Source organism: Musa acuminata, chromosome BXJ1-5 (genome assembly GCF_036884655.1).
Source record: "Musa acuminata AAA Group cultivar baxijiao chromosome BXJ1-5, Cavendish_Baxijiao_AAA, whole genome shotgun sequence".
In the NCBI taxonomy this organism is placed as follows: domain Eukaryota; kingdom Viridiplantae; phylum Streptophyta; class Magnoliopsida; order Zingiberales; family Musaceae; genus Musa; species Musa acuminata.
In genome coordinates, this window is record NC_088331.1 from 45,232,084 (window position 1) to 45,259,868 (window position 27,785).

General features: G+C 38.6%; 6 protein-coding genes across 6 annotated transcripts; all 6 read right to left on the bottom strand.

The window, feature by feature from the left end:
- Nucleotides 1–457: 457 nt before the first annotated feature.
- LOC135675159 (glyoxylase I 4-like) lies at nucleotides 458–1,872 on the bottom strand. The gene is made up of 3 exons (XM_065185435.1): nucleotides 1,649–1,872; nucleotides 1,421–1,526; nucleotides 458–956 (listed from the first exon to the last, which is right to left on the bottom strand). The coding sequence occupies exons 1-3, from the start codon at nucleotides 1,801–1,803 to the stop codon at nucleotides 705–707; spliced, it is 513 nt and encodes a 170-aa protein (XP_065041507.1). The 5' UTR covers nucleotides 1,804–1,872; the 3' UTR covers nucleotides 458–704.
- A 1,659-nt stretch (nucleotides 1,873–3,531) lies between these two features.
- On the bottom strand, nucleotides 3,532–6,551 carry LOC135674535 (embryo-specific protein ATS3A-like). The gene is made up of 3 exons (XM_065184472.1): nucleotides 6,327–6,551; nucleotides 6,106–6,219; nucleotides 3,532–4,027 (listed from the first exon to the last, which is right to left on the bottom strand). The coding sequence occupies exons 1-3, from the start codon at nucleotides 6,546–6,548 to the stop codon at nucleotides 3,749–3,751; spliced, it is 615 nt and encodes a 204-aa protein (XP_065040544.1). The 5' UTR covers nucleotides 6,549–6,551; the 3' UTR covers nucleotides 3,532–3,748.
- Nucleotides 6,552–7,624: 1,073 nt separating this feature from the next.
- Nucleotides 7,625–9,005, bottom strand: LOC135675160 (glyoxylase I 4-like). The gene is made up of 3 exons (XM_065185436.1): nucleotides 8,775–9,005; nucleotides 8,547–8,652; nucleotides 7,625–8,085 (listed from the first exon to the last, which is right to left on the bottom strand). Exons 1-3 carry the CDS (start codon nucleotides 8,927–8,929, stop codon nucleotides 7,834–7,836), a joined length of 513 nt encoding a protein of 170 aa, XP_065041508.1. The 5' UTR covers nucleotides 8,930–9,005; the 3' UTR covers nucleotides 7,625–7,833.
- A 2,263-nt stretch (nucleotides 9,006–11,268) lies between these two features.
- On the bottom strand, nucleotides 11,269–14,317 carry LOC135674536 (embryo-specific protein ATS3B-like). Its single transcript, XM_065184473.1, has 3 exons — nucleotides 14,073–14,317; nucleotides 13,852–13,965; nucleotides 11,269–11,767 (listed from the first exon to the last, which is right to left on the bottom strand). Exons 1-3 carry the CDS (start codon nucleotides 14,211–14,213, stop codon nucleotides 11,489–11,491), a joined length of 534 nt encoding a protein of 177 aa, XP_065040545.1. The 5' UTR covers nucleotides 14,214–14,317; the 3' UTR covers nucleotides 11,269–11,488.
- A 2,263-nt stretch (nucleotides 14,318–16,580) lies between these two features.
- Nucleotides 16,581–22,471, bottom strand: LOC103986044 (nucleobase-ascorbate transporter 3). Its single transcript, XM_065184474.1, has 15 exons — nucleotides 22,355–22,471; nucleotides 21,950–22,230; nucleotides 21,085–21,182; nucleotides 20,811–20,987; nucleotides 20,287–20,387; nucleotides 20,119–20,194; nucleotides 19,974–20,042; nucleotides 19,705–19,889; nucleotides 19,506–19,602; nucleotides 19,344–19,430; nucleotides 19,174–19,232; nucleotides 17,649–17,740; nucleotides 17,499–17,576; nucleotides 17,232–17,392; nucleotides 16,581–16,972 (listed from the first exon to the last, which is right to left on the bottom strand). Exons 2-15 carry the CDS (start codon nucleotides 22,149–22,151, stop codon nucleotides 16,757–16,759), a joined length of 1,698 nt encoding a protein of 565 aa, XP_065040546.1. The 5' UTR covers nucleotides 22,152–22,230; nucleotides 22,355–22,471; the 3' UTR covers nucleotides 16,581–16,756.
- A 1,151-nt stretch (nucleotides 22,472–23,622) lies between these two features.
- LOC103986015 (serpin-ZXA) lies at nucleotides 23,623–27,412 on the bottom strand. The gene is made up of 2 exons (XM_009403875.3): nucleotides 26,903–27,412; nucleotides 23,623–24,608 (listed from the first exon to the last, which is right to left on the bottom strand). The coding sequence occupies exons 1-2, from the start codon at nucleotides 27,299–27,301 to the stop codon at nucleotides 23,826–23,828; spliced, it is 1,182 nt and encodes a 393-aa protein (XP_009402150.2). The 5' UTR covers nucleotides 27,302–27,412; the 3' UTR covers nucleotides 23,623–23,825.
- Between the last annotated feature and the right edge of the window lie 373 nt (nucleotides 27,413–27,785).

Consider the following 27,785-nt stretch of genomic DNA (forward strand, 5'->3'; position numbering starts at 1 on the left):
GTCCGTGGATGTATGTCAAAGTCAATTGACCGAACTACGTAAATATGATGTTTTTATCGTTTTTATCTTTTACACTTTATTGACTTTGGATTGTCAAAATTACCCTTTAATAAATTTACTGGGATTAGCTCTAACACAACAAAAATTGCATAGCATCAAATGATCATCTATTAATCCTAAATAAAACCTTTTTATTAATCTCTGGGTATCAAATGATCATCAGCTATATGCACATGCATTAGCCAAAATTGTAGTCAAATACAAAATACATTCGTGTGAGTTGAAGTAAAATAGGTTTCAGATTGATATGACAAAGAGAAGATAGATTGATATGACAAAAGAGAAGATAGATTGATATGACAAAGAGAAGCAACAATACAAGTATTCCATGATAAAGACTATGCGTCATTTTACTAGAATCTAAGAAGTAGGAAATATAATCAGATTGCTGTCATCGTCGTGGAAAGAATTAGACGTAGAAATTGCATTCTCATCCAAAAGATGATGAACATATTAACATTACGAAGTCGCAGCCTGTCCACAGACTGATACAACCTTTATTGCTACTACAAAGGAGAATTCCAAATGCGCGAAAGACTCGGTAGGTAAACAGAAGGCGATCGTCTGCATGCGCAGGACGCATCTTTGACATGCATGGATGGATGGTGGCGCACACTGCAGCACCATTTGTCGTTGCTGCTTGGCTACAGCTGGAGCGCCGCCTTCTGCTGCTGTTGCTGAGGAAGAAGGCTCATCACTCTCTTGCAGGCCATGATGGGCTCCCCGGAAAGCGAGATCACCGGGAGGTTGTCGCAGTTGCAGATCTCGATCATGAAGCCGTCCGGGTCATGGAAGAATAGCTGGTCCACGTAGATCCCACCTTCCTCCACTCGACGTTGGATGTAAGGGATTCCCATCTCTTTCAGCTTCCCCTCCACCAAGCTCAAGCTCTCGCACTGCAGCAGGTAAGGAACGAACTCAGTCGACGCATCTTATTCGTTAGGTAACGCAAGATAAAATACGTGTCAATCGCGACTGATGAAAACCATTTCTATGAGCTGTGTGTGCTGCAGCATCACACCCAGCCCTTTTCGCAACCATGTCAAATGATGATGATTATTGTGAAGCTCACAAGGCTCCAAGATGAATTCTTTTGCTCGTCTTTATCTTGAACTCAGTGCAATACAAAAGGCTTAGTAGGTGGGTGTAGAGATTGAATCGTGATGACACTGATTTATCTACTACAGCTTTTGGAAGTGAGTTGTCAAGCAATTGCGATGGTATCGATCACCGATCATACCCTCGTCTCGTAGCTATGGAAAGGTGTGAAAGGAAGCAAAGAAGAAATGATTTTTCCTCCTCTGCTCCTCTAACTAAGAAACAGTCTACACAATCTCCTAAAATAATATGAAACGATTACCTGGAAGGAGATGTGGTTGTCCTTGGGGTTAATCTCCTTCTTCCTCGGCATCTTCTCGGGGTCTTCAGATTGCAATAAGTGGATGCCGATTCCGTAGTTGAACAACCTGTGGATCAGAAGAACACAAGGAAAACCGGTTGATGGAAAGAGGAGACCGAATTCCATGAATTCTCCATGCCGAAGAATGAAATGTTGTGGCCGTGGATCACGTCAGGAGACAAAACTTACCAGGCACCAGTAAAATCGAAGGATCCCGGCCTCCTGATGGGGAGGAAGCCGAGCACATTCTGGTAAAAGTCAAGTGATCTCTCCACTGATCTGCAGACCAAGGAGATGTGATTCAAGGAAGCCAGCGGCAGCGCGCCACCTTTAGCACCCAACATCTTGTGAAAGCTGTTTGTTTGATGGAGAGAACAAGGAGAGATCGGAACGTGCTTTGAGGTGGATAGAAGCTATGTCGCAGGGGATATATATTGATATGCAACACGGGGGATTCACTACGACTTTGTCCAATCCGTAACGACGACAGGTTGCCTAACCTGACGTGGACGATGCATGTGATTATGACACGTGGATCCAACTAAGCACACGTTATCTATAGGATTCCACATTTAGTATTGCCTGCTAAGCGCCAAGTCACATTCTATATATATATATATATATATATATATATATATATATATATATATATATATATATATATATATATATATATATATATATATATATATATATATATATATATATATATATATATATATATATATATATATAACATAAATTGGTTATCCTTCGTTAGGTCAACACCATACCACAACGGATCGAGTTGTTTTTGCTGTAAAATATTTATAATAAATTTATCAAAAGATCATAAGATCCGATTATAAATTGGATCCTCAAAAATATTCGCAGGAATATTTTCAAAAAACTAAAAGGCATCCTGATCGATGATAAATGACTTTCTATAGGATATTCATAGAAATATTTTTAAAAACTAAAAAATAATTTTGGATGATTACAAACTATATTTTTTTTTAAAAAAAAGTACAATCAAATATTAAATTAAGTATAAGGTGAATTGGTTCGAAAAATCTCTATTGATATCGATCTTTATATCCGAACAAAATAAGAAAAATCATGACTCGTAGAAGGAGGTAATTAAACTTGCAATCTTTAGTCTTACTTACAATTTCTTTTGCCGACGGGTCTCACATATTTTATATTGAATTGTTTTGTGCTTCATGATAGAATAAAATTTTGGTAAAAGGATAATTTCAACATTCATTCAGTTTTAAATAATTTTATCAATAAAAAAATTAAGATAAATAAGATTATTTATTTCACTTTTAAATTATAGGGATCCTAATATATTTTTTTAAATATAAATCAAATTTTTTGGTAATATTTAATATTCTTTTTTTCTTTCATTTGGAATCAAATCATCTTGGTCTACATAAAGGTGGGTGAATTGGATCGACAACAAATGTCCCTTTGAGCTCTTACCTAATAAAAGTTACTCGAGATGAGCATCCACAACACAAGATGATAGATTGATTTGGCCACCACTTCGGTCGTATAATAAGTACTCTTACGTAAAATCATCATACGCTTGCATCATCAAACATGCCCACTTGGCCTGACGACATATCTTATTTCTAAGCTAAAGTTCAGTAGCTATACAAGTGTAAATCGAAGTCCTAATAACGTAGCAAAAACTATGAGACGAGTTTGCTGACAACAACGCATGAATTACCGCCCACAGAAAGCTACTTAGCGGCCAAAGATTGCATAGAACTCCAGTGATGTTGATGGCCTCATTTTGACTTAACTATTACTAATAGCCGGTAGTTCTGCAATCCCAGACTTTGGTACCATGTTGATCTATGTGGAAACAGTGATATGTATCATATTAAAACAATAGTGGGTGATAGTCTAGTATATTAAGCAAGTCAATCACTGTAGCCTACTAACAAGAGACATCAGCTCCATTCATTGACCTATGGCAAAAGATGTGACTGAATTGACTAGAGGATTGCTGACACAGCATGGCAATTTGGTTTTCTTCCTGAAGCTGAACAGTTTAGGCATCCAGTGAAATGATGCTACAATGCTCAATCCAAGCTTGTTATTTAATTGATGACCCAATTCATATTCCAACAATCTCCAAGTGTTTCAAGACAATCATATAGATCATGAAGCTGCTCTCGGTAATAATGCTGGTAATGACTAAGATCAACACAAAGATCCCAGCCTTGTAGAGTACATGCAGTCCTAGTAATACATATACCGCTCTCCTTTATTTATTTACTAAATCTCACTTTCTCATAATCAGATCTCCGCAACGCCGATGGAGGAGGATGATCTGGGACAATGGTTGAAGCCATACCAGATGCCATTAGGGAGAGGGGTACCGTAGTAGAAGCTGATGGCACGGCTAACATGGGGCTCAAAGACCTGGACCCACTCTGGTGTCCACCCATCCCATCCTTCCCGCCGCATGTATAGATAGCATATTCCATACCCACATGGCCCTTGGATCTTAAAAGTATCGGTGGAGCAACGTTCGAATGCACCTGATGATGGATCATCCAGCCTTGGTGCATATACCTTAATCACGAGAAATAAAAGTAACATTCATATACTACATTTCATGGATCTCTTTCATACAGAAGTTTTAAATTGAATAAACAATATAAATATATTTATCAACGTAAGTTATGTTGGTCACACAACTTAGAAACCAATTAAAATCAGACAATAGCTCAGATATTGGCACATCACCGCATTCTCAGTCTCATATATTAACGAGGCTATTCTGTGTACGAAACCAACAGAAAGATTTTTCAAAGCTATGCCCAAACTCTAGCGTAGAGAGTGGGCAAAAATGATTTGCTTACTCCGCTAACAAAAGTAGAAAGGGAATTTGATGACAGAAACCATACTTTCATGTGTCGGAAAAGAAAAATTATAGGATCTAGATGGGCACTGTTGTATAAAATTTAGGAGAAAATTCAAGCAACAAGTACATAAATAGGACTAATTAATTACATCAAGAATGGATTTGAAGAAAAAAGAAGAAACAGTTCAAGAAATACTACACAGTCAAATTACGAGACTTAATAAGTTTGGACTGCACATCAAAGCTTAAGACAGACCTATACATAGAATCAATATTGCAAAGAGTGGATAATTGAGAAAGTTTATGGCAGTAATATTCCATTTAATGTTAATCTTGATGATTTGAATAGCATTCAAAAAAAGGTTTCAGCAAGTTATCAGATTGATATGGCACTATACTAGGCTGTACATCTGCATAAATCATCTCATAGCCTAAAGAAATAAACTAAAAAAATGAGGACAGGGTAATACAGAAGTGTATGTTCCATTATCAGTTTTTGTGAATCAATAAAACCAGGCGGTACATACAGGTGATGGATATTTCAAACCAATGGTTGAACTTTGGATTAAAGAAAATTTTCCTGAAATCAATAAGAAGATTGTCAATTATGATGATTATCTAGGCTTTCAAGAGGCATACAGTTGAGAAAATCAAGTAACAAAGAAGATGGAAATGGTACCTAGCAGCCTCACACCATCGATCCTAAGACCCTCGTGTTTGATTCACAAAACATATGCATAATAAAACCAAAAGCACTCTGGGAGAAACTCATCCTACAATATGCAGTACCATACCCCAATTAAACTGCAGAGCCATTTCTACTCCTTGAAGAATCATCCCGTGCCCGTATTAGTTAGTCTCTGTCAAATTTGTTAGCTTTGCTCTAATTGTATGTCATCTATCAACTCCCATTTTAGTTAATGTGCACTAAAATGCTTTTCAGACTTCAGAGAACTCAACACTAAATGCCTCATCAATTGCGTTAAACTTTTTTCTTCATAGATTGGTTTGTACAATTATAACCTACATTTTCATGTCAATAAGCATGCTTAGAGTGGTATCTTGAGTGTTTCATGTTTTCTTGTTGTATTTGATCCTTATAAATAGTTCATTTCTTGCCTAAAGATTTCCTGGATATTCTTGTACCACAATCAGGGTAAAGTTTTCATATAAGTTATAGTTTTTAACAACAAAACATTTATGACCCCTTTCAGTTCATGATCTTGTTGGGTTTTTCTCACCTTGATTCACATTTGATTTCTGTTCTCAGATCACCATCACCCTTCAATACATTAACATAAGAGAGAAAACAACTCAAAAAAGAAAAAAAATGAATTTTTTACGGATAAATTAAGTTACTATGCACCAGTCTTACTGTTATCATACTAGCAAATGGAGCTTCTTGTAGCAAGATTCATTTTTTTGCTTTTTAAGAAAAAAAAGGCATTTCCTCTTCTAATCCAGTAGGTGATATATTATGGGTGAAACCTGGATGAAATACCAAGTTCGCAAATGTGACCATTAGCCCGACTGATGGGCTATGTACATCAGGAGTGACATGTTGGCACAAACACAGAGCAGAGAATAAGTTAAAAGGTAATGAGTCTACATGTAAACATAATAATGTGTAAAAATTTTGAGAATAAAAAAAGATTATTTTTTTACAAGCCAAAGGAATGATACAGAAATTAACACCTCGGAAAGGAAAAGGGCGCACTGAAATTTTATCTATTTCTTCAAAATAATAAGTAAGATAGGAACTCAGAAAAGCATAATAAATAGATACCTCGTTGTGGTAAGCATCACCGAAAGCGAGGCTGATCCGATCAGTGGTGAAGCGCTTGGAAGAGCAGCTGGTTTTTATCTTCACAGTGTAGGAACATCCCCACCCGATCTCCTCCTTCGATAAGGATCAATGCAGTAACCAAACAGAAGCAAGCTTCTTGAGCAACAAAAATAGGTTTCTTTTCGTAAAGCAAAGGAAGATAACCTCGATCCCATGTGTACCTTGATCTCTTGGATCTTGAAGGAAGGGAACGCCCGCGGGCGCGGATCGACGGGTACGGATTCACAGGAGATGAGGAAACAGACTGGTGACGACAGCAAGATGAGGAAGAGGAGGAGAAAGGACCTCAAGGGATTGCCCATCTCAGCTTCCTCTTTCTTCTCCGTTCTCGGTACCCCTTTTACCCGACAGAAGATGCAGGAAACTCGAACGCTTGTGTTCATGGCACTCACTCGCACCTGCCAAAGAAGGTCCCCCATCGGAAGGGTAAATTAGTCATCTTACTTCCGCACAACCATCTGATGTCGCCACGTGGTTCACGAAATGCGGAAAGACGGTTTACCCGCCCGTGATGGCTAATTATAAGGAGTTTGTTGCCAAAGACCGACTCCTTATAATTAGTCGATTTTGCTAAAAAGTTATAAATATTTTTTGATCCAATGAGAATATTTTGGATAATATTTAATTTCTTTTTCATGCCTTCAAATAATCAATGTGACGTATGTTTCAGAGTCACAAATGGTATATAGCTCATCGGCTCGTCAATTTTGGAATGGTCGGCTTCTCACCCATCAGTTTGTAATCTAAATTTAGTATTAATGATATTTTATTTTTTCAAAGAATACAGGTTTAGCTGATGACGGTACAAAAATTATCCTCATGTTTTAATAATATAGAAAGCGGAAGCAAAATCGATAAATAAATAAATAATTTAAAGTTTATAAAAATAAAATATTTTTAAAAATTAGACTTAAATGAGTTTGATACTAGAATTTTACTAATTTGTGGGGAGAGTATCATTGTTTGTGAGTCGGCTCGATTTAATCTGAACTCGAAGTCACAATGATAACCTCTCATGATAGTCTTGCAAGATAGTTGATGTGGCATTAAGAAACCCGAGATGGTCTACAGGTGGCTCGGGATTGTCGATAAATTCTTACACAAATGTTAACCTCAAATAGAGTTTTCCGACTTGATCGTTCTGATGCTCAAGTTAATTTTTGAGGTGTTATATAATGTAAAGAGATTTCTTGAAGAGAGGCCCGACCCCTAGGTTAGTGTTAGGGGTTGACTTTTATACTTGTTTAGTCTGAGTGAAGAACTTGTAACGATCATAATATCCTCTTTTTAGCATTTTATCCACATGGGCTACAGGTCTAAATAGCCTCCCGTGGACTATTATCCACGGGCCGACGAAGAGAGGGAGCAGGTTCCAACAGTCACCCATAAACTATATCCACGAAGACCAACAGAGCCAGCTCGTACGCCCCCTCGTGGACGTAGAAGTTGCATTCTCATCCAAAAGATAATGAACATATTAACATTACGAAGTCGCAGCCTGTCCACAGACTGATACAACCTTTATTGCTACTACAAAGGAGAATTCCAAATGCGCGAAAGACTCGGTAGGTAAACAGAAGGCAATCGTCTGCATGCGCAGGACGGATCCTTGACATGCATGGATGGATGGTGGCGCACACTGCAGCACCATTTGTCGTTGCTGCTTGGTTACAGCTGGAGCGCCGCCTGCTGCTGCTGTTGCTGAGGAAGAAGGCTCATCACTCTCTTGCAGGCCATGATGGGCTCCCCGGAAAGCGAGATCACCGGGAGGTTGTCGCAGTTGCAGATCTCGATCATGAAGCCGTCCGGGTCATGGAAGAATAGCTGGTCCACGTAGATCCCACCTTCCTCCACTCGACGTTGGATGTAAGAGATTCCCATCTCTTTCAGCTTCCCCTCCACCATGCTCAAGCTCTCGCACTGCAGCAGGTAAGGAACGAACTCAGTCGACGCATCTTATTCGTTAGGTAACGCAAGATAAAATACGTGTCAATCGCGACTGATGACAACCATTTCTATCAGCTGTGTGTGCTGCAGCATCACACCCAGCCCTTTTCGCAACCATGTCAAATGATGATGATTATTGTGAAGCTCACAAGGCTCCAAGATGAATTCTTTTGCTCGTCTTTATCTTGAACTCAGTGCAATACAAAAGGCTTAGGTGGGTGTAGAGATTGAATCGTGATGACACTGATTTATCTACTACTGCTTTTGGATGTGAGTTGTCAAGCAATTGCGATGGTATCGATCACCGATCATACCCTCGTCTTGTAGCTATAGAAAGGTGTGAAAGGAAGCAAAGAAGAAATGCTTTTTCCTCCTCTGCTCCTCTAACTAAGAAACAGTCTACACAATCTCCTAAAATAATATGAAACGATTACCTGGAAGGAGATGTGGTTGTCCTTGGGGTTAATCTCCTTCTTCCTCGGCATCTTCTCGGGGTCTTCAGATTGCAATAAGTGGATGCCGATTCCGTAGTTGAACAACCTGTGCATCAGAAAAACACAAGTAAAACCGGTTGATGGAAAGAGGAGACAGAATTCCATGAATTCTCCATGCCGAAGAATGAAATGTTGTGGCCATGGATCACGCCAGGAGACTAAACTTACCAGGCACCAGTAAAATCGAAGGATCCCGGCCTCCTGATGGGGAGGAAGCCGAGCACATTCTGGTAAAAGTCAAGTGATCTCTCCACTGATCTGCAGACCAAGGAGATGTGATTCAAGGAAGCCAGCGGCAGCGCGCCACCTTTAGCACCCAACATCTTGTGAAAGCTGTTTGTTTGATGGAGAGAACAAGGAGAGCTCGGAACGTGCTTTGAGGTGGATAGAAGCTATGTCGCAGGGGATATATATTGATAAGCAACACAGGGGGGATTCACGACGACTTTGTCCAATCCGTAACGACGACAGGTTGCCTAACCTGACGTGGACGATGCATGTGATTATGACACGTGGATCCAAGTAAGCACACGTTATCTATAGGATTCCACATTTAGTGTTGCCTGCTAAGCTCCAAGTCACCTTCTATATATATATATATATATATATATATATATATATATATATATATATATATATATATATATATATATAACATTAGGCCAACACCATACCACATCAACATTCTCGAAATAGAAACACAAAAGACAATGGATCGATTATCGAGTTATTTTTGCTGTAAAATATTTATAATAAAATTATAAAAAAATCATAGGATTCGATTAAAAACTAAAAAAAATAGTTTCAGATGATTATAAACTATCTTTTCTAGAAAAAAAAAGGTACAATAAAACATTAAATTAAGCATCGGATGAATTAGTTCGAAAAATCTTCGTAGAAGCAGGTAATTAAAATTGCAATCTTTAGTCTGACTTACAATTTCTTTCGGATATTAAAATGTTATGGTCAAACTGATGACTCGTAGAAGCAGGTAATTAAAATTGAATCAAACGCTCTATGCTTTGAATTTATGTTCCCCTTCCTGTGTACATCCATGTGCAAGCACATGACTTCACCAGCATATATGCGCACGAGAAATAAATCGCCGACGGTGTCTCACATATTCTATATTGAATTGTTTTGTGCTTCATGGTAGAATAATTTACAGCTCAAGTAGAGTTGGATGTGAGAATGACAGATAATAAAAATTTGGTAAAAGGATAATTCCAACATTCATTCAGTTTTAAATGATTTTATCGATAAAAAAAAATTGCGACAAATAAGATTATTTATTTTATTTTTAAATTATAGGGATCCTAATATAATTTTTTAAATATAAATCAAAATAGAATCAAAATTTTTGGTAATATTTAATATTTAATATTTTCTTTTATTTGGAATCAAATCATCGATCGATTTTAATTTTGATTGAATTGGTTTACATAAAGCTGGGTGAATTGGATCGACAACAAATGTGCCTTTGAGCTCTTACCTAATAAAAGTTACTGGAGATGAGCTTCCACAACACAAGATGATAGATTGTTCTGGCCACCACTTCGGTCGTATAATAAGTACTCTTACATACAATCATCATACGCTTGCGTCATCAAACATGCCCACAAGGCCCGACGACATATCTTATTTCTAAGCTATTGTTTAGTAGCTATACGAGTGTAAATCGAAGTCCTAATAACGTAGCAAAAACTATGAGACGAGTTTGCTGACAACAACGCATGCATTACCGCCCACAGAAAGCTACTTAGCGCCCAAAGATTGCATAGAACTCCAGTAATGTTGATGGCCTCATTTTGACTTAACTATTACTAATAGCATGTAGTTCTGCAATCCGCCCAAAGGGTAGTAATTATGATAAGACTCGGCTGACGACAGTCGACGTCTCACGCCTCGATCGGTGCGACTATACTCGGTCAACCGAACCAGAACACTGGCCGTGACACATTAACATCTACTCAGGCTTGGTTTTTCACGTCACGTCAACCGCCATGTCAGACGCTATCAGCCTGCCTCTTGCAGGCGGGCACATCAAGTAACACCAAGCTTCTCTATAAATACCCTCTCGTTCATCAAAGAATAGGGGGGCTCAGGAGGGACACAAACACTTCTTCATCCGAAACCCCCTCCACAATCATCTAACTCGATCGTCGGAGGGGGCATTCGACTCGACCTTTGTGCAAGTGCGAGGCCGAAGGTCCCCCTCGGACGCGCAGGCGAGGAGTTCCTGTCCGGAAGAGACGACTACACCGTCCCGATCGGACACCACCTCCAAACTCCTCAGCGGGCTCGAGGAATGCCCTCGGGGAGATCCCGATCGTCCGGACCCGAACCGAGCCACGTGAGCCCCGAGGCCACGGCTCAAATCTGTTTGCAGTAACAGGTACCATGTTGATCTGTGTGGAAACAGTGATATGCATCATATTAAAACAATAGTGGGTGATAGTCTAATATATTAAGAAAGCTTCATCATCAGTTGATGTACAAGTTAATCACTGTAGCCTACTAACAAGAGACATCAGCTCCATTCGTTGACCCATGGCAAAAGATATGACTGAATTGACTAGAGGATTGCTGACACAGCATGGCAATTTGGTTTTCTTCCTGAAGCTGAACAGTTTAGGCATCCAGTGAAATGATGCTACCATGCTCAATCCAAGCTTGTTATTTAATTGATCACTCAATTCATATTCCAACAACCTCCTTCAAGTGTTTCAAGACAAACATATAGATCATGAAGCTGCTCTCGGTGATAATGCTGGTAATGACTAAGATCAACACAAAGATCCCAGCCTTGTAGAGTACATGCAGTCCTAGTAATACATATACTGCTCTCCTTTATTTATTTACTAAATCTCACTTTCTCATAATCAGATCTCCGCAACGCCGATGGAGGAGGATGATCTGGGACAATGGTTGAAGCCATACCAGATGCCATTAGGGAGAGGGGTACCATAGTAGAAGCTGATGGCACGGCTAACATGGGGCTCATAGACCTGGACCCACTCTGGTGTCCACCCATCCCATCCATCCCGCCGCAAGTATAGATAGCATATTCCATACCCACATGGCCCTTGGATCTTGAAAGTATCGGTGGAGCAACGTTCGAATGCACCTGATGATGGATCATCCAGCCTTGGTGCATATACCTTAATCACGAGAAATAAAAGTAACATTCATATACTACATTTCATGGATCTCTTTCATACAGAAGTTTTAAATTGAATAAACAATATAAATATATTTATCAACGTAAGTTATGTTGATCACACAACTTAGAAACCAATTAAAATCAGACACAATAGCTCAGATATTGGCACATCACCGCATTCTCAGTCTCATATATTAATGAGGCTATTCTGTGTACGAAACCAACAGAAAGATTTTTCAAAGCTATGCCCAAACTCTGGCATAGAGAGTGGGCAAAAATGATTTGCTTACTCCACTAACAAAAATAGAAAGGGAATTTGATGACAGAGACCATACTTTCATGTGTCGGAAAAGAAAATTTATAGGATCTAGATGGGCACTGTTGTATAAATTTTAGGAGAAAATTTAAGCAACAAGTACATAAATAGGACTAATTAATTATATCAAGAATGGATTTGAAGAAAAAAGAAGAAACAGTTCAAGAAATGCTACACAGTCAAATTACGAGACTTAATAAGTTTGGACTGCACATCAAAGCTTAAGACAGACCTATACATAGAATCAATATTGCAAAGAGTGGATAATTGAGAAAGTTTATGGCAGTAATATACCATTTAATGTTAATCTTGATGATTTGAATAGCATTCAAAAAAAAGTTTCAGCAAGTTATCAGATTGATATGGCACTATACTAGGCTGTACATCTGCATAAATCATCTCATAGCCTAAAGAAATAAACTAAAAAAATGAGGACAGGGTAATACAGAAGTGTATGTTCCATTATTAGTTTTTGTGAATCAATAAAGCCAGGCGGTACATACAGGTGATGGATATTTCAAACCAATGGTTGAACTTTGGATTAAAGAAAATTTTCCTGAAATCAATAAGAATATTGTCAATTATGATGATTATCTAGGCTTTCAAGAGACATACAGTTGAGAAAATCAAGTAACAAAGAAGATGGAAATGGTACCTAGTAGCCTCACACCATCGATCCTAAGACCCTCGTGTTTGATTCACAAAACATCTGCATAATAAAACCAAAAGAACTCTGGGAGAAACTCATTCTACAATATGCAGTACCATACCCCAATTAAACTGCAGAGCCATTTCTACTCCTTGAAGAATCATCCCGTGCCCGTATTGGGTAGTCTCTGTCAAATTTGTTAGCTTTGCTCTAATTGTATGTCGTCTATCAACTCCCATTTTAGTTAATGTGCACTAAAATGCTTTTCAGACTTCAGATAACTCAACGCTAAATGCCTCATCAATTGCGTTAAACTTTTTTCTTCATAGATTGGTTTGTACAATTATAACCTACATTTTCATGTCAATAAGCATGCTTAGAGTGGTATCTTGAGTGTTTCATGTTTTCTGGTTGTATTTGATCCTTATAAATAGTTCATTTCTTGCCTAAAGACTTTCCTGGATATTCTTATACCACAATCAGGGTAAAGTTTTCATATAAGTTCTTGTTTTTAACAACAAAACATTTATGACCCCTTTCAGTTCATGATCTTGTTGGATTTTTCTCACCTTGATTCACATTTGATTTCTGTTCTCAGATCACCATCACCCTTCAATACATTAACATAAGAGAGAAAACAACTCAAAAAAGAAAAAAAAATTGAAATTTTTAGAGATAAATTAAGTTACTATGCACCATTCTTACTGTTATCATACTAGCAAATGGAGCATCTTGTAGCAAGATTCATTTTTTTTCTTTAAAAAAAAAAAAAAGGCATTTCCTCTTCTAATCCAGTAGGTGATATATTATGGGTGAAACCTGGATGAAACACCAAGTTCGTAAATGTGACCATTAGCCCAACTGATGGGCTATGTACATCAGGAGTGACATGTTGGCACAAACACAGAGCAGAGAATATGTTTAAAGGTAATGAGTCTACATGTAAACATAATAATGTGTAAAAATTTTGAGAATAAAAAAAGATTACTTTTTTACAAGCCAAAGGAATGATACAGAAATTAACACCTCGGAAAGGAAAAGGGCGCACTGAAATTTTATCTATTTCTTCAAAAGAATAAGTAAGATAGGAACTCCGAAAAGCATAATAAATAGATACCTCGTTGTGGTAAGCATCACCGAAAGCGAGGCTGATCCGATCAGTGGTGAAGCGCCTGGAAGAGCAGCTGGTTTTTATCTTCACAGTGTAGGAACATCCCCACCCGATCTCCTCCTTCGATAAGGATCAATGCAGTAACCAAACAGAAGCAAGCTTCTTGAGCAACAAAAATATGTTTCTTTTCGTAAAGCAAAGGAAGATAACCTCGATCCCATGTGTACCTTGATCTCTTGGATCTTGAAGGAAGGGAACGCCCGCGGGCGCGGATCGACGGGTACGGATTCACAGGAGATGAGGAAAAAGACTGGTGACGACAGCAAGATGAGGAAGAGGAGGAGAAAGGACCTCAAGGGATTGCCCATCTCAGCTTCCTCTTTCTTCTCCGTTCTCGGTACCCCTTTTACCGACAGAAGATGCCGGAAACCCGAACGCTTGTGTTCATGGCACTCACTCGCCGCACCTGCCAAAGAAGCCCCCCCATCGTAAGGGTAAATTAGTCATCTTACCTCCACACAATCTTATGCCAGTAGGGATTGGCTACACTGTGTACGATTCCGAACGATGATCTGATGTCGCCACGTGGTTCCGAAATGCGGAAAGACGGTTTACCCCCCGTGATGGCTAATTATAAGGAGTCGTTGCCAAAGACCGACTCCTTATAATTAGTCGATTTTGCTAAAAAGTTATAAATATTTTTTGATCCAATGAGAATATTTTGGATAATATTTAATTTCTTTTTCATACCTTCAAATAATCAATGTGAGGTATGTTTCAGAGTCACAAATGGTATAATAGCTCATCGGCTCGTCAATTTTGGAATGGTCTGCTTCTCACCCATCAGTTTGTAATCTCAATTTAGTATTAATGATATTTTATTTTTTCAAAGAATACAGGTTTAGCTGATGACAGTACAAAAAATTATCCTCATGTTTTAATAATATGGAAAGCGGAAGCAAAATCGATAAATAAATAATTTAAAATTTATAAAAATAAAATATTTTTAAAAATTAGACTTAAATGAGTCTGAAACAAGAATTTTACTAATCGTTGTGGGGAGAATATCATTGATTATGAGTCTGCTCGATTTAGTCTGGACCCAAAGGCATAATGATGACATCACATGGTAGTCTTGCAAGATAGTTGATGCAGCATTAAGATACCCAAGATGGTTTTCAGGTGGCTCGGGATTGTCAATAAATTCCTACACAAATGTCAGCATCGGAGGGAATTTTCCGACTTAACCCATCTGATGCTCAAGTTAATTTTTGAGATATTATGTAATGTAAAGGGATTTCTCGGAGAGAGGCCCGACCCCTAGGTTGGTGTCGAGGGTCGATTTTTATACTTGTTTAGTCGAGGGAAAAACTTGCAACGATCGTAATACCCTCCTTTTAGCATTTTCTCCATATGGGCTACATGTCTAAATAGCCTCCCGTGGATTGTTGTCCACGGGGCCAACCAAGGGGGGGGAGCAAGCTACTCATAAACTACTATCCACGAAAGCCAATAGAGCCAGCTCGAACACCCTGTCATGGACTATTGTCTGCAAGGGTTGACAAATCATAATTGCCTCCACATCACTACCTAGTACGAGGGTGAGCCAAAGATGATTCTTGGAATGACTTTTTGTGGGTTTCTTTGTGCTTGCCCGAAATCATTACTTCTACAATTATGTACCGATTGGCCCTATGAAACATCTTGAGAGTTATCATTGGTGGTCTCTCGACTAATGACCAAAAGAAGCGGATAAACCTTAGGCCATCATAAAGGCCTATATCACTAGAAAGGGTGTGGACATCCCACTAGAAAGGGTATGGGCGTCCTACATGCCTCGTATTTTGCCAACGAACCACGTGAGAAAGTCAAAGAGAGTTTCATCATCTCTATCTCAACTTGTCTCAACTTGAGTAACATTGCCACAGATGTATGTTCCTAAGGAAGTGAAACTCGAATTCCTTCACGAGTTGAGCAAAGAACAAAACTGAGAGAGTAACTTCAAGCAACCGTTCAATTCCTGCACAAAGCCCCTTTGTGTTAGTGGAACGCTCGACACATCTGAACTCTGAAACCTACGATGTGCTCAATTGGATCAGCTCAAATAACCTCTCGTAGACTATTGTCCATGGTGATTGATAGATCGTAATTGCCTCTATGTCACTACCCAGTCAAGAAGTGACTTAGTCTTTGTCTTCCACATCATCCTCTTTGTAATGACTAACTAATGAAATGAGATTGATTATTAAAATATTCCCTATCGCTAGTCAAGCGAGGATATTTAAGAATGTATCGGATGATATTTTGAACCTTTAACTAATAATAAACGAGTTAGGTATAACACCATTTTAAATCATTAAGCTTAGATATATAAATAAAATAATTATTGATATAACTATTATATAAAAATCTACATAGACAAAAGCACAAGCTATGTGACTGGGATAAGAGAGTTTCTGCAAGTCGAAGAACTTAATCCATCTCGAACAAGGATTCATCCTTTTTCCATGTCAATGTTGAAAGTGATCTCCACTGAGCTTCTTCAGATTCATAAAACAACATAGCTACCATTATCACTGTCAATGTCATGTGTTGGTGTAGACGACACATTATGTCTCGTCTGCTATGAACCAGGAGATGATATCATGAACAAAGAAAAAAAAATTAAGAATGCTGAAAAGAATTTAGTTTATGCAGAAGAACTCAGCTGATCGACAAACGCGAGCAAAGCTATGTGGATATAACTACCTTTATCATGAATTCCAGATTTGAAGTGCTTCAGAAGAATTTGACTAAGAAACATTTGGTATGTAAAGGATCAGACATAAATTTTCATCATGTATGAGCACATATAGAATAAACTCTGGAGAATGCATACATGTGCAATTTACATGTTTGGAGGCTGGCAATATTATCTAAGGAAACGGGTCGGCATCCATTCATGCACTCTGATAGGGAAGCTATAGAACTCTTCATTTCTGGCATCATTCTTGTTTAAAGGATTCAACCATAAGAACCCTCTGTCGGAGAAAGAAGTCCGGGCCTCCAGTGTGTTATCCAGCACTATCCCTACTATAAATGCCACTGTTGGAGCCGACGAGAAGATAGAATTTAATATGTCATTGAACTGCAAACAAGAAAAGACATGAGTGTCAAAAATTAAGCAATAATCAGATTTTACTCTATTCAGCATATCTCATTAAACTATAAATCCTAACAGGTCCTCGGCTTTTCGAGGTGAAATAATAAAGGAGGTACATATGCTAGTCGAAGTTATAACATCACAAGGCTTTTCTCATTTTTTCAAGAGTGGAAGCTCATCAGCTGAATTATCTGCATAATTTTCCTAATAAGAAAAAAGAAGGCTCCATCTGGTTCTAACTTACCCATCCAGCATTTGTTTTAGCTGGTCCGTGACCCGCTGAAGCCGTGAATTCATTGAAGTACTGAGGAACAGATATACCAAGGAAAAGTGAAAGGCCCACTATGTACAGGTTCCTCATGGAGTTGTTGTTGGCGAATTGAATAAATGAGACACCAACAGCAGCTGCAATATCCAAATAGGTGGTTTTTAGAAGCATTAGCAGGATATTGATAGAAATAATTGAGAGAGAAAATAACAGAGAGTAATCCATATTTTCTTCTAAACTCACCGACGAGTCCAAACAGAATACAGTATACTGCTGCAAATATTGGTAATGGAATTGAAGCGAACAACGCACCGAACTTTCCTGTTATGAAGAATGCTTCAGATATCGAAAATTCAGTGAGTTTCATTCCACAATGAAATTAGTAGTACATACCGAAGATGGAGAAGAATATCATAAAACCAGCCGATATCTGCACGATTCTCCGACTTCCAACGCGTGTCAATCCCAGAAGTCCAACGTTTTCACTACAAAACACCTAATCGATTATACTAAAGGAAACTTGAAAATAATCTTTAATAACAGCTGTAATGAAGCAGCTAAAAGAACTAAACAACAAAATTTATTGGATGCAAATTTTCCAAGAAAAGAAAAACCTCTTCTTCTTTTATTTCTTAAAGGAAGAGTTGAAAGAAACTTAATATACTTAAATCATTTCCATTTTCTTCTAGATGTAAAATATAAGCTAATTTATTTTTTTCTTGAATCCAAATTAACTACGTGGATACGGACAAAATTATCGCATTCGGGACAGCTAGTAAGAAGAGAACAAACAGATACAATGTGAAAAAAAGACACAAAGACGCTACAAGTCTGCAGCAATCAGCATCGGGTGCAAAAGATTGCAGAGCATCAAATGATCATCTATTAATCCTAAATAAAACCTTTTTATTAATCTCTAGAGCATCAAATGATCATCAGCTATCTGCACATGCATTAGCCAAAATTGTAGTCAAATACAAAATACATTTGTGTGAGTTGAAGTAAAATATCATATTCATTATAGAATTGATTGGCCAGCTTCTATTTATTATATTCGGTCTCACCTATTGAAGCTTTATTGATAATTTCATAGCTTAATGAAATAAGCTTGCAGCATTCTGCTTTTGCCTCAGAGGAAAAAATGAAGCCTCAACAAAAGAATACTTTAACCTCTCGTCTGAATATTATGGGTGTCCTTCAATTGTTGCTATCATCTAACGAGTTTTGTAGCTCATTGTTCAGTTATAAAATGGCCAAGTAATCAACTCATATAGATTATCCTCAGTCTTCATTAGACCATCTAAAGTTTGTGTTGTCAATTCTACATGAGATAAAATGCCAATTCTACATAAATTCCATTTCGTATAGTCATCTTACTGTAACCAGGATCTAGTTCCTTGTTGTATACCATGTCAACACAGCTTAAATTATACATTGCATCATATGCGTCCGATACATCAATGAATTCATTTGTATGGCTACTTCTTTTTATGCTATATTGATCACCTTAACCCTCTCTCAATGCAACATAAATTTCAATGTGTTTGTCACTATTAGGTGGCTAACATAAAAAGCTCCTCTTCAGTGGCAACTCCTCTGAAGGTGGCCAATGCCTGCTTCCTCTTAATCGCCTCATCTTACCTTTGCTCCTCTTTGCTGACCCTCACCAGCTACCCATGCTAGTTCCCCGTTATTGTAACTAATATGTAGGGCTCATCCTCTCTGTCTCTCTCTAAAATTTAGGTTGCCATGGCAAGTACAAAACAGTCTTACGACTCGATACACTGATTATACCGGTACCATACCGGTCCGACTGTAGACTAATATTGATGCTGAATGTAAATTTTTATCCTTGGGTAACCGATAAAACAATTACACGCCAAGAACTTCTACCAGGGATTTGACAATAGTGCCTTACACTGATGCAGTTGAACCAGCTGCAGCACCAAATATACCTTCAAGAAGCATACCAACACCCTGGGTATACAAAACAAATTATAAAAAGGAATAGCTGATACTGCATCAAAATTCTTGTTTAATTGATAAATTTTTGACAAAGTACAAAAATATGTGGCCTGTTGTTTAAACCTGGAGGCCAATGCTTCGACTTAGCACATATGCAGGAGGTGGTGTAGCACCTGCGAGCCGAGCAGCTGCATAATGGGCTCCAGTAGACTGCATTTAGAACAAAGATGAAGTATAAACTACTTTAATAAGACAACAAAATAGATATGAAATATCAAATTTTACCTCAAGACCTGAAACAAGTACTGCACCCATCATCCCAAATACGTGACTTGCAGCAAATATGGGAGCACCCCACTGAAATGGGTACGGGATCTTAATCCTGAGACAAACAATGCCAATACATTGATATTTGAAATGCTATTCTTAATGGCTTATGTTACATTTACTGAACAAAAGAATAAAGGATGCTGTTGAAGACTACCATGGAGCAGATGATATTAAGTATGATCTATCAGTACGGCAATGCAACTTGGTCTTCTCGGGGACATTGTTGTATGCACCAGCAGCAGTAAGAATAGCAGCAAAAGCCCATACAATTTTGACACAGAAAATGATTGAGAACCTCTCAAGCACAAAGTAAGCTCTCTCATTAACATGCTTCGTATGCTGTAGAGGATGCGGATGGGTGAGTCTGCTATTTGTCAGCATTATATAACAATTATCAAATAGGTTGATCTGTGAACCCCTTACCTGTTGGGCGATAACTAATAATACTAACAATATCAGCACTGGCAATCCAACTTCAACACATTTTCCTAGCTGAAAATATCAAAGGAATGCCAACTTAAGAAGTTTTTTTGAAACCCTGAGTTCTGATGAAATCTAGAAACCACACCTGAGGGAAGCCTCGCTCGAACAGTCCAAGACCCACAACACAAACTACAGGAACTATAGTCACAGGACTGCAGAACCTGAAAACCCGCTTTTCGATACAATAATTAGACTGTAAACTAAAATCTGATGTATAGATATGCTTTCAACACAAAAATCATTGAAATTCTACCTGAAGAGTTTTTTCCATGCTCTGGTGTACCCAATAAATATGTTGACGAACGAAGAAATTATCAGTGCTCCTTGAATGGTTCTCGTAGTATGGACAAATCTCTGCAACAATATTGAGACCAAATAAATATGTCTTTCACTGTGAACAAAGATACTTGTCAGCAGTAAGATGCGGCTCAGTAATTGTGAAGTCACAGATCAAGTGCAGGCAATCAAAGATCATAAGCTACAAGAAGATTGACTCAGAAATCTATTTATTCTTCTTCTTCAAAAGCTCAATTATTTCTGGGTCTATTCAACTAATGTTTATTTGGTCTCAAAATTTTTAGACGATGAAATCCGTGAAGCACAAATTTCAACACTATAGGAAGAGTAACCATAATTAGGAAGTAGTTCTTTTAGAGCAAAGACACTTGGATTAATGAAAGCAGAATCCCTTTCCTTCTCAATGATTTACACTGAATAGTCAAAACGATAGGTAATAAAGTGCAACAAATGAACTTGAAAGCAATGTCATCCATCTACCTGGTGTTCATCATTGTAGGCCCGTGAATTGAAGTCTCTGATAATTGACATGACAGGGATGATGAACGCAAAAGATGAGTTCATCACAGTGGGTAACCGTGTTCCGATCAATGTCTGGAGAAGGGTATTAATCCCACTCATGAACAGGAGTGTCTGAATAGTACGTGCCTTATCTCCCTGTTGCAAAATTACAACTGATCGATGAGTTGCTTACTAGTTTTGGGGGAAATCAGATCCAAGTAAAATAGAAATGTGTAAAGTGAAGATGTTTTACATGGTTTCCACCCATCAGAGGGACGAGAAAAGAAGCTAGCATGACAATTGATCCCAACATAACTATGTAGTGTTGGAACGCAAGTGCAAACATTTCAGCTGTAATTCCCAAAACATTTCTCAAGTAAGCAATAATCCTATCTGATAAATAAGTATACCGAATTACAGTTTTGGCAAAATTATGAAGAACTAAACGCAGTAATTGGACAATTGCCAAACCAAGTGAATCAAATCATATGGAGATAGCATAAGCATACATGTCAGACAACAAAATTAGAACTTTGAGCCCTCTTCATGTGATAGAACAGAGCTAACCAAAGGAAATAAGGCAACAAACTGACATGAACGATTATTAGGGCATTTGGTTGCGGTTTCGTTGATGTATTCACAAGAGAAAGACACTGGAAGAAACAAGAAGGGCAAGATATACTGCGAAAGGAGCAAACAACTGCATATCCATATTGTTGCATACCATCAAAGATCAACTGAAAGAAGCAAAATTAGCAGCAATAACTTGAGAATTATGCTCATTAAAAAAAAGAGGATCTTTTAGCAGAGATCCAGCAAAAGAAATGCAAAAAGAAGAAGGCTTTGAGGGGTAGAAAACTCAATACCATAATGAAATCTTAGAACCAAAATCTAAGAAGGTCAAAATCCTAAAGATACACCCAAGCGAACTTTCGTATCTTAAGATCCAATAAACAATAAACTGGAAAAAACACAAGTATTGATGAAAATTCCTCGACATAAAACACAAACAGACAGGTCGTGTACAAGAGAAGCATGGAATTCATCCGACAGAACTACTGAACAGAGTCCAAAAAAAAACAAGAACAAGGGGGAAGAAAAGGAGACACGAAGCTCACGCCACGAAGGGTTGGAATGGAGGCAAAACTGAAGATTGGGAAGCTGCTCGAGGGGCGGGTGAGTCGGGTGGACGTCTCCAAACCCAGCAGCCGTCGGCATCGGCATCGGCATCGGCATCGGCATCTGCATCTGCACCGACGGCGGTGCGGTCGGAACCACCGGCGGCCCCTGGGGCGTAGGCGCTCCCGCCTCTCCTCCCATCCTCCAATCTACCACCGCGTACCGTGATCCCTTCAAGCTTCTGGTCTTCTCCTACTATTATTATTCGCCACAGCCTCCTCTGTTATCAAAACCAGTAGCTAAAATACTAAAAATGGAGCTCAAGAAAGACTAGAGATAGACTCGAGAAGCTGACAAACGAAAGCAAAGAGAGACTTTTCAAAGAAAGCATAGACGCAACGCACAGATCTTTTGTAAATTTGGATCAACAACAACACTGAGCGGTTTCCTTCTCACAAACTCGGATGTTTGTGAGAGAATCAATAGTAAATATGGCAAAGGTGGGAATCGAGACGTACATTAAACAAGGCAAGAGATCAACGACTCCAACCATTGTTTATACTATTCATCGAGGCCGTTCACATTGTTCGAATTGACAGCAAAGATGTTGGATTCACCAATTTTACTGAATCCTATTTACTACTTTACTGCCAGGAACATGTGAATGCAATTACGTCCTCAGTACTCAAGTCTGGGATGCGTCATCTTGCACCCGTTGACTGTCCTCGCTCTGTGGGCCATTCTCATGTTTCCGTTGATTTTATTGTACTTCAGCAATTTTTACGCGGTTGGGGAACAGGAACATTAAATTTTCTGATTTGATGCTGCTACTTTGGATCGATGATGCATGAATCAGGGCAGTCGGTCAGCGTCGAAGCTAAAGATCATGGTAAGAGGAACACTTGTTCCCTACCCATGACGTGATTGGAAAGGGGACGTCGGAGCGTTGGCATTTGGAATCTCGAAGGAAACAGCGGAGTGGAGACACCGAGATCCCATCCATAGATCACGTGGAAGCAATAGTGTGCAGACATAGGATAATGTTTCCCGACAGCTACGGCTGCGGAGGTCGGCACCGACACGCCACGCCCGATAGATTCGAGTGCAATCTTTCTTCCCGGGAGGATGTCCACAACGAACGTTCAAAACGACCGGACATGACATCCGAGTTCCGTGAGTCTTCCCGCAAATGATCATCTATCTACCGGAAAGATCCGCTTGATGCCGGACTCTTATGTGAAGATTAAGCCAACGTTCCGGTGGAGTGAGAATGATTCTGTAAATTGTGTAACATGAACATCTCTGCTACACGAGCAGAGGCATCAGATGGGCTTTCGAGGATGATTAACAAGCAGAATGATACATTGGAGGAGGATCTAATATATATTAATAGTTTGTTCGATGGATGGTTCAAGTAAGAAGACTAAGAGAGGACGAATGGAATGGACAAATGCTGGTAGCACGCAAATTGAAGTCATTAGCAGTGTCTCTATCAATTTAGCACTATCCAGAAAAATTGAAGATATATGCGCTATGCATCATGAGAAATTAAGAGTCAGAGAGAAATTTGAGATTGAAAGCTGCACTTATTTCCTATGATCTTACTAGCTTTGTAGACCTAACAAGTTGTCCATAGGTTATGAGGCAAATTTGAATGCAAAAATATAGAGAATGAAAGCAGGAAAAAAATACTAGCACGCACAAAATTATGATTTTTAATCAGTAAAACACATTATCTGAGATGGTAATGAGCTATAATGTTGTTTGAACTTCTACAGGACTGAGTGGTAGCAAAACAATACAACTTTCTTAAGCTTATCCTCCACATATTTTTTGCTTGATCACTACTCACTAATGAACATATTATTTGTTGACTTACCCGATAAGTGAGGGATTGAGAACATGGCCGGTGAACAACACTACTCCGGTTACGTCTTCTCTTATTATAAAGATGAATGGGTGATCTGCTTCAAAGTCTAGAGGACCAATCGGTAATGACCTCAGAGCCACCACAGCAGCAGTAGCAGCGGCTGCTTCAGTTCCTTCTTCATTGACTTCGATAAAGGATTTGTGGAAAACTGATGATACATAGAGGCTTCGACCAACAGATGAATCTGCCACCTCTGATAGATCTGCATCTGCACTGAAAGGTAATGCCAGGCCCAAACTTTTCAGCACTGCAGATGCTTCAAATCCAAATGATATCTTGAACTTTGGCAGCTTGAACTTCCCTACTTTAACCTTTGTCATTGGAAGACGATGAGTTAAGAACTCAGGCTTAGAATTCAACTTCTCCTGCAAACTCCACAAACCATCTCGTGCATCTGGCAGGAAAATATACATAGAGAACAGCCTTGCATCCTCACCTTGCTTGTAAGGGAGCCTAAGAACCTTAAATCCATCATTTGAAGACAAATACTGATCTGTTTTACTAGACATGAAAGGCACTTGAACTGAGGTTCCATTTAGTAGGTGGAATTCTGAGTCATTCGTCTGAGATGAATCAAACTTTTCATTCCAGGATCCTTTGAAGTAGAGTGCATTACCCAACACCAATCTGGTGTTACTGTCAACAGAACCAGGAGGAAGGAGCTCTTTGATCAGGCCAGCGGTAACGTTCTCAACCCAAGAGTTAACCTCATTTGTAACTTCGACAGCCTTCATGGTCAGCATAGACGTCAACAACCATACCAATATCAACAGTATATAATGAACATGAATTGGATTAATGCGGAATATAACTGTAGTCAGGAACAAAAGTTTGACTGGAGATCAGGTGATCTTTTTCCTTTTCCTTTCCTTAATTGTATCCTGTTTGACTCTGTTTATCTTATTGACAAAAAAGTGGATGGTGCCAATTGATATCGATTGTGCATATTGCTCTATAAAGAAGAAATATAAAGTGACAAGATATTTTCTAGCTCAGAGCCCTGAGAGTTAGTATTTTATTCTGAAGTGCTAATTTTTATATAAAATAATCATCTCAGAGAATTCCAAATCTATTTTCTTCTTATGAGAATTGCAGAACTAATAATAGTATTACCTATGAAGTATACAAAGCATATTGATTTTTGCAGTAACAAAAACTTCACTTATCAATAGTGGAAGAGACAATTCACATGAAACAAAGTATGGAGGCAATTCACGAGGATATCAACAGTCTGTCAAAGATGCTGGGCTACTGCTTGCCGTTCCCATGAGTTTAGAAACTGAATAGAAGTTATGCACAGGTAATAAGTGCATCAAGAGAATATTGTCAAGTAACTGCAATGTCAGCTTAAGACACAAAAGTCCTATGATTCTCTATTGTTAGAAAACATTGATTTATGAGCATCTATAATGATAGAAATGGTCATATGACTCTTCTAAGTCACAATTTTAATTCCATATAGGTTTTCAGACCAAGAATAAATGACTCATTATAAATTAGTTAGTTGTTATGGATCCAAGTCTATCACAACAACAACAAAGCCATAAAATCCTAGTAAAACCATAAAGTTCCAATTATTTGTGATCGGCTACATGGATCAAAACCATCAAATGCTTGATTTTATTCGATGTAGTTGACATCAAGGATTGAAATTTCATATCGTACCGAAGTTTTAAGATTTGCTCAGTACGGTATGGTACTATAGATCGAACGGTACATTTTGGTATATCGCTCGATATATATATATGTGTGTATATATATATATATGTGTATATATATATATTTATGTATATATATGTATGTATATATATATATATATGTATATATATGTATGTACATATATATATGTACATATATATATATATATATACATACATATATACATATAAAGGCGACGTTGCCTCTTTTCTACCCACACGGAGAGAAGGTGGGGCGAAGAAACAACGCAGAGGCCTCGTCACCTCAGACGAGATGACGATCGATTTAGAGTAGTAACGGGGCAGAAACAACCTCATTCGACGATACCGCCTGATAGCGGGCGATCCGCGTACCGATCTGCTGGTGGACCGGTATAAACGATATTATTTGAAATTAAAATCCTTGGTTGACGTTACAAAAAAGGCTGTCTCAAGTCTTTTTTTTATTTCCTTTTTGGATCATATCTAGGTGGAGGATGAGATGGTAATAAAAAGGCATAACAAGCTTATTTTATGGATGTTCTAAGATGATCAACAACAACAACAACAACAAGCTAAAATGTCTCAACTATTTAGGATCATCTTTCGATTACTGTTTGTCTAAGACCATTTTAATCAAATTATGAATCTCCAGTCCAAGCTAATTTCAAAGATATTGTTGTCATGCATTTCAGAACACCAAGAAAATAACAGCTTAGAGCCAATTATTTGTATGGACTAGTTAACTTGCTAATCTGAAATTAGATGCCAAATAGAATCATGCAAAACCACTCGCAGCATACAGTTTGATGGTAAATAAATTAGTTATTTTTTCAGAGGTGTAAAGTACAAATATGTTTCTTGAAATGCATAAGCAGTTTGCACTCATTTGGAACACAAATTAAGAGCTAGATATTTTATTGTAGAATATTTAATGCAATTGAACAGTTTAGTTAAAGAACATGGCTGATCTTTTGGGCTTTCAACCAATTCAGATGTATAGATACAAATCTTAAATAAGATGAACAAAACTATAACCAACAAGAGAAGGCTGGATGAAGCATTCAAAAATCTGTTAATAATAAATATAGAGCAACATAATAGTACTGGATTAGCTTTAATAGTAATATGTGACATGAAAAAGCAATAAAAATTTTGATGTAAATAGTGTTAGACATTACAAAAAAATTGGCTCATTTCCTGGAAAAAAAATCATTTTTTTAGGATAATACCACACAATCGAAAGTTTTATCATTCTGTCGTAGGTCATATGTTCGATCCAACGTCCGTCCCCTATTATTCCGCTTCGCCTAATAATACTACGTTAATGGGAAAAAAAACCTGACCTTGGTTTGGAAATCAACGATTTTAGTGTCTGCTCTAAAAATATGCGTGACGATCTCCTTGAAGGAAGGCTTCAGCAACAACGAGGAGTCAAAGAAGACGCCGTTGGCGTAGGACACTCTGGGCCCACCTCTCGCCGACCCGTCCGCGAGGACGACGGCGACAACCTGCGAAGATAGGGCGTTGAGGTCGGCGACTCCGCCGCTGTCGCCGAGGCCGAGGAAGGAGAGGATCTGGTCGAGGGTGCGGCCCTTGGAGCCGGCGGCTATGAGGGACAGGACAAGGTGAACGGAGAGGGGAGAGAAAGCGAGGTTGGCGTCGCTGGCGGCCTCGGCACCGACTTGCTTTGCGAGGCGGAGCGCGAACGCAGTCTGGCAGCCGATCGACTCCCTCAAATCCATCAGGGTAACAGGTCTTTGAAGAGAGCTGAGAAAGAGGGAAAAGGGAAGAGGGAAGAGGGCGTGTAGTGGACAGCTTCTTTTGCTTCTGTTAGTCGTCACTTCGTAATCGATACCCCACAAAAACGTGAAAAGAAATAACGGAAAGCTAACGCGAAATTGACGCGCATCGGATGCGAAAACCCGTTCCGGTCTTTCGGAGTCGTCGAAGTCATGCGACGGCTCTAACAATCCGATATCATCGTTATCGGGTCATATCCCCGATCCGAATCAGGTTATTATCGGATCGGATCTCGAGCTGAATCAGGTCGGATCTAATCCGTTTACACCAATGGTTCTTACCTAAAATGTGTGCTATGGGATTAGAATTAGCGATCGGAATTGGATGGAACCAAGCGATTTTGGCTGATAGGGACCAATTTGATTGAATTGGACCCATAAGAATCAATTGGATTCAAACCAAAGTAATTCGATTAGGTTTAATTTG

What these genes read in the sequence shown, in the direction of transcription:
- LOC135675159 (XM_065185435.1), bottom strand. Translation starts at nt 1,803, where the DNA reads ATGTTGGGTGCTAAAGGTGGCGCGCTGCCGCTGGCTTCCTTGAATCAC. An exon ending in TTCGATTTTACTGGTGCCTG is followed by an intron (nt 1,527 to 1,648) that starts GTAAGTTTTGTC and finishes TCTGATCCACAG; the next exon opens with GTTGTTCAACTACGGAATCG. An exon ending in ACAACCACATCTCCTTCCAG is followed by an intron (nt 957 to 1,420) that starts GTAATCGTTTCA and finishes TACCTGCTGCAG; the next exon opens with TGCGAGAGCTTGAGCTTGGT.
- LOC135674535 (XM_065184472.1), bottom strand. Translation starts at nt 6,548, where the DNA reads ATGAACACAAGCGTTCGAGTTTCCTGCATCTTCTGTCGGGTAAAAGGG. An exon ending in TCAAGATCCAAGAGATCAAG is followed by an intron (nt 6,220 to 6,326) that starts GTACACATGGGA and finishes TCCTTATCGAAG; the next exon opens with GAGGAGATCGGGTGGGGATG. An exon ending in GTGATGCTTACCACAACGAG is followed by an intron (nt 4,028 to 6,105) that starts GTATCTATTTAT and finishes CTCGTGATTAAG; the next exon opens with GTATATGCACCAAGGCTGGA.
- LOC135675160 (XM_065185436.1), bottom strand. Translation starts at nt 8,929, where the DNA reads ATGTTGGGTGCTAAAGGTGGCGCGCTGCCGCTGGCTTCCTTGAATCAC. An exon ending in TTCGATTTTACTGGTGCCTG is followed by an intron (nt 8,653 to 8,774) that starts GTAAGTTTAGTC and finishes TCTGATGCACAG; the next exon opens with GTTGTTCAACTACGGAATCG. An exon ending in ACAACCACATCTCCTTCCAG is followed by an intron (nt 8,086 to 8,546) that starts GTAATCGTTTCA and finishes TACCTGCTGCAG; the next exon opens with TGCGAGAGCTTGAGCATGGT.
- LOC135674536 (XM_065184473.1), bottom strand. Translation starts at nt 14,213, where the DNA reads ATGGGCAATCCCTTGAGGTCCTTTCTCCTCCTCTTCCTCATCTTGCTG. An exon ending in TCAAGATCCAAGAGATCAAG is followed by an intron (nt 13,966 to 14,072) that starts GTACACATGGGA and finishes TCCTTATCGAAG; the next exon opens with GAGGAGATCGGGTGGGGATG. An exon ending in GTGATGCTTACCACAACGAG is followed by an intron (nt 11,768 to 13,851) that starts GTATCTATTTAT and finishes CTCGTGATTAAG; the next exon opens with GTATATGCACCAAGGCTGGA.
- LOC103986044 (XM_065184474.1), bottom strand. Translation starts at nt 22,151, where the DNA reads ATGGGAGGAGAGGCGGGAGCGCCTACGCCCCAGGGGCCGCCGGTGGTT. An exon ending in GCATGGAAAAAACTCTTCAG is followed by an intron (nt 20,195 to 20,286) that starts GTAGAATTTCAA and finishes GCGGGTTTTCAG; the next exon opens with GTTCTGCAGTCCTGTGACTA. An exon ending in TATTAGTTATCGCCCAACAG is followed by an intron (nt 19,890 to 19,973) that starts GTAAGGGGTTCA and finishes CATCCTCTACAG; the next exon opens with CATACGAAGCATGTTAATGA.
- LOC103986015 (XM_009403875.3), bottom strand. Translation starts at nt 27,301, where the DNA reads ATGGATTTGAGGGAGTCGATCGGCTGCCAGACTGCGTTCGCGCTCCGC. An exon ending in TCGTTGATTTCCAAACCAAG is followed by an intron (nt 24,609 to 26,902) that starts GTCAGGTTTTTT and finishes CTGACCATGAAG; the next exon opens with GCTGTCGAAGTTACAAATGA.